Genomic DNA, 9,248 nt, shown 5'->3' with positions numbered 1-9,248 from the left:
GCTGATCTGTTGCCTCGTCAAAAACCTCGTCAAGTCACAAAAACCCTGTGGGAGAAAAACTGAACCTTGATCGTAAGAGAAAAAGAGTACAACGCACCCTTCACATTTGATAGTGACATGTATGTATGTGCTATAGACTCCCCCTGAAGTTCGCACCTCCCCCTGATCTTTACATCAATCATAGGGCTCTTCCTGATTCTTACTAATCACGGAAATTTCAACAACTTAGCATGTCAATGCTTTTTAACATGTCTTCAAATGTGGCATTAGGCAATGATTAACTAAATTATGCCGTATTGTCCTCAAATGATCTTTTACACTTAGATCTTAAGGAGAAGGCCGCTTGTGAACTCAAGACATAAGTTCGTGCATGAAATCAGATTTCCGTGCAGCAAATCAGATTTCCGTGCAGCATGACCTTCAGTTACTAAAATAGTCATAACTTCCTCTAGGAAATACATATGAACGAAACGTAAATGGTTTTGGAAACTAGACTCATTTTTCTTTCCAACCATATATTACACACATTCTGGTTCATCAGGAGCTATTCACAAAGTCCGGTCGAAGTTGACTGTTTTGCCAAAATCAAATTCTCGGACAGATTCGTCCTACTTTACGAAAACGGCCATAACTCACTCAATATGATAGGTATGATCAAATGGTTGGTGTTCCTGGAAAATAGACACATAGACCTTTCCAATGGTACCAATTTTACCATATTCCAGTGAGTGAGGTTTCCTGTAAGTCCCGTGGAGCTTGACCTACGAAACTTGGCAGATTCTGATTTCGCTATTAATGTGTCTTTCTTATGTAGGGATAGAATAAGCCTCAACCTTTCATACCATTAAGTATTGAAAAAGGAGTTACTGCCATTATATTGGCATTGCGTGGGCGCATAGCTACACTTAGCTTTACAACTTTTCATAGCGAATGAGATGTCAAGTCTTTCGTATTGTGTTGAGTACATTGATGCGTCTAATTGTACTTAGATGGGAACTCCATCTCTTAACACATATTTGTCATATTGCTTTAGACAAAACAACGGATCTCACTTTAGAGCAAAGACCTTGACTAATCATGGGAGTATATGTAGGCCTCATTAATTATAAAGTGCCTAAGCCGATTGATTGAAAATCATCATCAATACAGTCATCGAGTGTCTTATCGAGACTGTGTCTTCCCAAGATCTTTTTTCTTCAGATGTTGATACATATTGGCATCTCTTGATCCATCAAGAGTCCATGTAAATCCGGAATGAACACGCAAAGGCATAATTCACCATATCCCTTCCAAATCAAGTAGAGTCCATGTGCGTTTCAATACATTTAGCAAACGCATGCTCCTGTGGTTTGAAACCACTTGATTTGGATGAATGAAGTCTGTTCAAGACCTTCATGCATATCTCTGATCCCGTAGAGATGTTATTATGACCACATTCATAGGCTGCTTGTTCAGTTATTCGGAAACTACCAAACTGACAAAGTAGTGGAGTTCAATGACATCCATTACGAGAGTATATCTCATCGTAGTCGATCCCAGTGCGTGTTAGTGAGAGACCTTGCGTCATAAGGTGAGTCTAAGCTCTTTTTCTCACTACGCTATCTAACAAAGGCATAGTTGATAGGGTTTAGCTTGCGGTGTCGGCATCACCTGCCCAAGGACCTATCTCTTTGTTAATGCTGGATCACATCTTTCCATTAGGCCAATCAACTAAGTTATATCCATCAACGAAAGGTGGTTCGATAGTAGACTCATTATCCCACGTCCTCATGTACACTAGTGTAATACTTTGTAGAGATCTCTATATGGATTGGATTTGACATTGAGGCGTCCCCCAACGATAATCACCATTCAGACTTCATGAGACGGATATGAGTATTACTGATTAATGGATCAGGTTGTGCCAAGCTCGCTTTCTTCCTAGTGCGAGAAAGTATTGAACCTAAGGGCCTCCCTCCTTTTGGGGAGCCACACGGCCTTGTGACTTTGCCACTATATGGCGTCATTATATCACCATCCATGGTGATGGCGTCAAGACCAACACCTTTTGGTCGCGCCATGTCCTCTTGATGGGACATCAATCCTTGCAAACATATTTGCAGCATGTGATCTCGTCATTTTAACACTTTAAGCATTTGGGATCAAGATGAGACTTAGTGGGGACAAACCACGACAATTCATGTCGTTCCACTTGAACACTTGTGTTCTTATCTCCCCTAACGGCGGGAATATTGTCTCATCAAAGTGACAATCTGCAATTTAACGGTGAATGAAATTGCCTGACAAGGGTTTCTACATATGCGGATTTATAGGTGGAGGTTTACATCCAACCTAAATACTTATTCATCTCAAATGTCCCATCATTGTGCGCAGTGGCAGTGCGATTTGGCACCTAGAATAAACATCTAGCTGAGCTTAAGGATTGGAGATCCGTTTCAATCTTGTTTGAGCTCAAGGATTGCAATCCTGGTACACAGTCATGAGCTGTAGTACAAAAATATTCAATGATGGTGGGTCGTAGATGAATAGTATAGCTGCATGCAAATATTGCATAGCCCCAAGACGCAATAGAAATATTGGTGCGTATCAATAATGTTCGAGCGACAAGCTAAAGTTGCTTAGTTGTAGCCTCGGTGAGACCGTATTGCGTGTGAACATGGGGTACAGGACACTTTAACTTATATCCCAATAAACTTCTTTAAATAATGGGTAGTGAGCCCGTAGAAGTATAAACAGCATAAGCAGTAGATAATAGTGTAACACGTGACTAGTGTGCTAACACTTCAACCAACACCATAAAGCATAAAAGGTGTCCGTAAGTTGGTTGTATCTATCTACATAATTTTATGTAAGAATAGAATGTTCACTTTTGTGTTATTTAGCGTAGGAGGGTCTCACTCCTAATTTAGCTAAAGAATAGGCTTTCAAAACGAGTAATGAGCATTGCAGGGGGCCAATGCGACATCGAGGAAAGGCCGGTGCACCTCAATTGCTTGAGGAATTGATCGGAAGACCTCCAGGAAGTTGGAGTCGTGTTCGGGTGACGTCAATGTCCCCCGGGTCACCACCATGCTTTATGGTGATGCTAGATCTCGAATGTCTTCGTTTTGAGTGGAATAATGGATGTCCATGAGAATTTCTCAAAATTTGGACCATTATATCTCTTCCAGGTTGACCAATTTGGTCAAACCAAAGCCTATATGAGTCAGTGTCCCAAATATCATGTTTGGCGACAACATGGGATTCGATATTCGAATCATAGTGACATACAGTCCACTAGATTGACTCATGAATTTCTCCAAGATGCGCTTCAGTCCGCATTCATGAGAAGGTATACACAAAAGAATTCTTGTTCATTCTCACAATGTGTTTTCAAATGAAAACTATTAGCAGGAATGTCTTTAAAGCTCAATATGGTTTGATTGTCTCTCAATGTATAGAGGGTATCTGTGACATTGATCATGGTGCCATGAGGCATCAAGATTCAAGCTTAACCGCGTCTCTGAATGATCAGTACGATTCAATCATTATAGTCACAGAAGATTTACAAAGGCATAAAATCCAAAGATAGTTGCCAGTGCCTTAGAATGTTGTGGATAGTTCCACTATCTGCGAAGCACTCAATGTCTCGATGAGACAGATCTACAAAATGGAGTAGATAAGAGAGTAAATAGTTCCACTTGAACCATTTAGAAGGATTGAACGAAGCTACAAAAAGCTGCAATCCAGAGAGTGCATAAAAATTTCCGCGCAAAATGACCTTTGCGCACTAAAACAGCCATAACTTCTTCGTTAAAATAGATATGGACGAACCGCAAAATGTTCTGAAAACTAGACTCGTAGATATAAAGCTCACTGTCCGGTTCGTCCGGAGCTGTTCACAAAGCTCAAACGAAGTTGACTGTCCAGAATGGACAGATTGCTGTCTTTCGCAGAATTGGCATGTGCGAAGCTGTGAAGCTTGCAAGTGGCGTGTAGGCTTTTGCCTTAGCCACAAGTGACGTGTGTATGATCAAAACCAAGTCCTTTCGGTCATTCTAAGGTCGTAAACTCCATGACTAGTTAGCAAAAGCTCCCTGACATGAACATAAACTAACTCAGAGGACCTAGAGGATTAGATCATGATGATAATTTTCCGGTTTTTGATAAGTCTTCAACGTCTTTTGCAAGACGGCAATTGGTTTAATAGCGTCGGGGGATCCAAAATCAAAAGCTTTCGGTAACTCCAAGTCAGTATGACCAGGCATGTCCGTGGAGGGTCGGTAGTGCGAGGCACACTTGAAACCACTATCTCCTTAATTTCGGACAATTCTAAGACATCACACTGAGCTTGGATGAGCCTAGTTGAACAATTGATGATGGAAAATCCGCTATAGGGTAGAATACTTAACTTAACCGGAAACACGTGGGCGATCCTCATTGAGGATGCGGTGCCATGAGTCACCTTCAAAGGAAGGGACCAAAATCGGCACAATATGCCATGTCTCTAAGGACGATGTAAGAATGTACATCTTTTTTGTAAATCAATACGAACCATAAGAGGAGAATAGTTTCATAACTTCGAAAAAATTCTCAAGGCATTCATTATTGCTAATGTGAGTATATCGAGGTCTCAAATAGATGAAGGACGTCGATACAACGCCTTAGTACATATAACTTGGAACAAAAATCAATGTCTAGCCGATGACGTCAAAGTCAGGGGTAGCTAGAGCAGGATCTGAATCTTCGAAATTCATGATCATGAGGATGACGTTCTTGTCCTCATATTGATTTTCCGTACCTTTTTGTTTGCATTCACCATTTGAAGGAGCTAGACAATCTTGAACCAGTGATCCGAAGATCCACAACGGTTGCATTGTCATGAGCTGACGTGAGTAGTTTTGACAAAATGGTGTCTAGACCGGGAATGTCGCTATTAGAGCCGGCGACATCTCCCCCTCTTTTCTAGACATCGGCATGACGTTTTCTGTCATTGCCATGACCCATATTGTTGTCCCCATATTAGGGGATAATCCCAAATAAGTTTATCACCTTAGCGTATATACAATTCCCGTATGTATGATCAAAATCAAGTCTCGTTGGTAATTTCAAACCAACTTGGAGGACCTAGAGAACTTGATGATGATCGAATCCGCTAAAGGTTATGGATCATGATGCCACAAAAGATCATCGATAATATGTAGTCAATTAAAGTAGTAAGCAATCCACTTGACTAATAACTCAACAAGTAGAGTTATATGGACGTTTCAAGAAACGCTCCATGAGTGCATTCCACAGTACTTTGTGGTCATTACTTTTTGCACAGATTGCCATTGAATGCTTGTCGATGTGGCGCGTCAAAACTTTGAGCGCAGGAGATGTGAAATCTCAGCATCTAGGCTTGTTAGCCTGGGGGTCAAAATATGTGGTTTAATCCTTTCCAGTGAAAGGTTCCATAGATACCAAGCGAAGATTCGCCTTAGGTATCGAGTACGTCAAAACTCAATGAACAGAATGTTACATTGCTCTTGCATACAAAACCAAGTTGTTATGAGACTCGATAGAGGTCACAAATAATGATTTTAATGGTTTGTCCTTCGGATTGATCATACACAATCCGGAAAAAGCCGCGAATTGATCAAACACAATTCGGAAAAGGCCTCGGATTGATCAAACACAATCCGGAGAAAGGTCGGGGTTGATCATACACAACCCGGACAAGGAAGCAAGAGTGATCAAACACACTCTTGACCCGCAAATAAAATTCCGGGATTTTTGGTACCTGCACACATAAAATCCCAAGCATAGAATGGAGATGGAGAAGGGAGGAAAGGATTTTATCCTCCCCGAGTTATTGAACTTGGAAAATTTTAAGGTTTCAAAACATACCTTTCTGGTTTCCTTGGAAGACGAGTAATCTTGAAATCTTTGGTTTCTAGAGGCTGCCGAGAAGAGAAACAACGTTTCGCCTACTTATACTTCGAATTTGGGGTTGAAAATTTGATAGAAGGAGTAGCTCTGGATGAGGAAGCTGCTGTCAAAAATTCAGGTTGATCGGAGCAAGGGAAGGTGGTGAACCGGTGGTCGATAGCGGCGGCGGTCTAGAATTTTCCGGCGGCTGGTTCGGTGACTTTCCGGCCGGTACTCAGGATGAGGTCGGCGGCGTTGGATCCGGGACGGAGAGAGCTTTTTGGGGATATAAAATTCCGACGGAGGGCAGTCGGAATTTTGGTCGGAAATCGGGAAAAACAAGGCTGCCCGATTTTAGGGTTTGGAAAACAAATGGTGGGCAATTGGCTCTAGGGTTAGAACAAAGTGCATGATAACGTGATGAAGTATAAAGTGTAGAGAATGAGAGATAACAAGAGAATCATCATCTTATTCATTGATAGGAGCCCTTTATATAGGGAATTACACAATACTAATATGGCATGGATATGAATACATAGATCTAGTCTAATTACATATCCTATTGGCATAAAGCCAATGCACACATAAAGAATATCTAGAAAGATACAGAATATCGTAGAACACCAAGTCTTATTTCATTCAATTATATCCAGTAATAGGACTTCAAATATCTTAGATCAATGGTTCAGTAGTTCAAATATCTTAGATCAAATGGTTGATAGTATTAATACGAGTGTTATTTTACAATTATAACTACATTATAATTGAAGTATAGGTAAATCTCAAAAAAAATAAAAGGGTTAAATATTGCAGTCTCTGTGATTTGAAGTCGACATCTGTTCAATCCTTATGATTTCATTTTAATTTGAATGGTCCTTAAAGTTATGATTTTCTTTCCAGATAGTCCTTCCGTCAATTTTCTCAGTTAGATTGCCGTTAAATTTTTAATGTTTTTAATGGCCACATCAGTATTTTAATAGAGAAAATTGACAGAATGACTATCTGGAAGGAAAATCGTGACTTTAAAGACTATTAAGATTAAAATGAAACCACAATGACTAAACATATGTAAACTTCAAACTAGAGGGACTAAACAAATTTCAATTCAAAATAAAATAACTGAAATATAGGTACAGAGGTTTTAATGTAATACATAATCAATTCATAAGCATTCATATAGGTGTTATTGTTCAATTATAGATAATGACTCTTACCAAGGTCGTATTTCCAACAAGTCACAGAGCCATCTCTGATAGCACCTCCTCCCACTACTTAAATGCTCTTAAAGTTTTTGAGGGAACATCTGAACGAGAGAGTTCATATTGTTCTTGAAGAAACCATAGAACTTATCTGCTGAGGAGGTTTTCTCTGTTTGGGCCTCAATCCTTGTTGCAAGTTGAGCCATTACGAAGATTTTATCTACTCAATAACAAATGAAGGAAAGAGTACAATACGGTGAGGTTCTTGCATAGCTCTTTATAGAAGAATTTCCGAAGTAGGCTAGGTGAATGGTGCAACTGGTTTGGGATGCAACTTATTGAGGCTCTGATATTTTCATCAAGTGGCTTCTTGTACTTAACATTACTGTCCATGCCCTCTAAATAATATTTGTACTTACCCTTCTATCTTTGTCCACTTAAGAATAGGGATCTATTTAAGTTCTTTTCTGAAGTGTCTGCTTGCAATTTCTTTCATGTCTCTTCTGTTCCTGGATGTATGGGCAACATTAAAGAGCTAATATGGCCCCTTGATATAAATCCTTTCATCTTTGATGTCTGAAAGATTCTTTTATTTTTATTTTGGTCATGTTATCCTAAAGCCTGAGTGGTGCATTCTAAACATATAAAAATTTTGATCGTAAGTTTGCAGAGCTAGTTTATATGGTTAAGATTACAGCATGGTTTATGATACGCTTTGGTGGACAGAGCTTGAGTAAGTTACTTCCTGTGAACTCCAACCTGACATAATGTAAAATGCTCTAAAACTCAACATATTTCCCTACCTCTCTTATCTATGAATATGGTACGCATGATATAGGGAGATACACTCAGCCAATCTACAGAGAACTGAAAAAGAAACTGATTTTTATATCATAATCTGCTTCTTCTCTTTTGTAGTCTGTATTTGTTAGTTGCTTTCTAAGACACACTAAAAGAACCATGTTGAAAGCAGGCATATTAAATATATTGCATGGACAAACACTTGAACAAGAGCCTGTAAAGGACTATATACACTGCACATCTATTATCGTAACATGTCTACACTCAGATAACGATACAAATACAGATAAAAATACAGAAACTGAGATATAGTTATTCTTGGATAGTTCATTCACTTGTGGATGATTGCTTGGTGACACCCACCAATTTGTACAATCTCAGTAGGTAACTACTTCACTGTATTTATCGTCCTCTGATCCAGACGCATTGACATCGACCCAAACTTCATTCACACGCCCAATAAACTTGAATGGGGAGTTATACTGCGCAATCGAGTAAGCAGAGCTACTTTCTTCTGAGGTACAGTTTGCCCACGGAGACCTGCTAAGGCTGGTGGCGAGTTTCTGTGCTTCTTGCACAATGTTACTATCTCTTGCAAATCCTGAGAATTTCCTGACTGCGATGTAACGACTGTCCCATGTATAAGGTTTCAAGTTGAGTTCCGGGAGGGGTGTGGGTGGGGAGGCTTGAAATTTCACTGGCAAAAAGAATCTCACAAAGTATGCGGATGAGTGCAGAGGTCCAGCTCCAGGGACTATGCTTGTCAGCACAGGCGCCGTCATTGCAATTCGGGAGGAATTCAAATTGGCACCTTGGATGTACTGGAACAGCCTGCGAATTAATCAAATAACCGCTCCTTTCAACAACTGACAATTTTTTTTTGTCCGGTTACAATTAACAACTAAATTTGCACCTTATAAACATCTTCTTGTCCGAAATTTTGTACAGATTAACTAACAATCAACCACATACCCAAAATTCCGTTCTTCGATCACAACAAAAACCCAGAAACTAAAAACCAAAAGGTAACGGTGGCAGTACCTGTGGAAGCCATTTCTGGTGGCCTTTTCAAACGAGATGTCTTTAACAGGAGCAGACATCCACGCGCCGTCTCTGTAATCTCTAATCTCAAAATCCGATTCCAAGTGCACCACAGTGTACTGCGGCGACTCAATCGCCTCCAGACACGTCAGCATCGCCGCCACTAAAACCAGCACCACCATCGGACTCTTCATCATCTCCGTAGCTCACAAAACCTCTTGCTCCAAATTTCAACGATCACAGGGATTCACATCTCCTAATTTATTTCATAAATTTACCGTGCTTTTTGGTCAGTAGAAAAAAAGTAAAAGGAGTTTT

General features: G+C 40.0%; 1 protein-coding gene across 1 annotated transcript; it reads right to left on the bottom strand.

The window, feature by feature from the left end:
* Positions 1 to 8,043: 8,043 nt before the first annotated feature.
* LOC101291787 (heme-binding protein 2-like) lies at positions 8,044 to 9,206 on the bottom strand. Its single transcript, XM_004291505.1, has 2 exons — positions 8,931 to 9,206; positions 8,044 to 8,720 (listed from the first exon to the last, which is right to left on the bottom strand). Exons 1-2 carry the CDS (start codon positions 9,125 to 9,127, stop codon positions 8,267 to 8,269), a joined length of 651 nt encoding a protein of 216 aa, XP_004291553.1. The 5' UTR covers positions 9,128 to 9,206; the 3' UTR covers positions 8,044 to 8,266.
* Between the last annotated feature and the right edge of the window lie 42 nt (positions 9,207 to 9,248).

This window comes from Fragaria vesca, linkage group LG2 (assembly GCF_000184155.1).
Source record: "Fragaria vesca subsp. vesca linkage group LG2, FraVesHawaii_1.0, whole genome shotgun sequence".
Classification (NCBI taxonomy): domain Eukaryota; kingdom Viridiplantae; phylum Streptophyta; class Magnoliopsida; order Rosales; family Rosaceae; genus Fragaria; species Fragaria vesca.
Note: the sequence above shows the minus strand (reverse complement) of the source record. Positions and strands in the feature narration are given on the sequence as shown.

What these genes read in the sequence shown, in the direction of transcription:
- LOC101291787 (XM_004291505.1), bottom strand. Translation starts at nt 9,127, where the DNA reads ATGATGAAGAGTCCGATGGTGGTGCTGGTTTTAGTGGCGGCGATGCTG. An exon ending in ACCAGAAATGGCTTCCACAG is followed by an intron (nt 8,721 to 8,930) that starts GTACTGCCACCG and finishes ATTAATTCGCAG; the next exon opens with GCTGTTCCAGTACATCCAAG.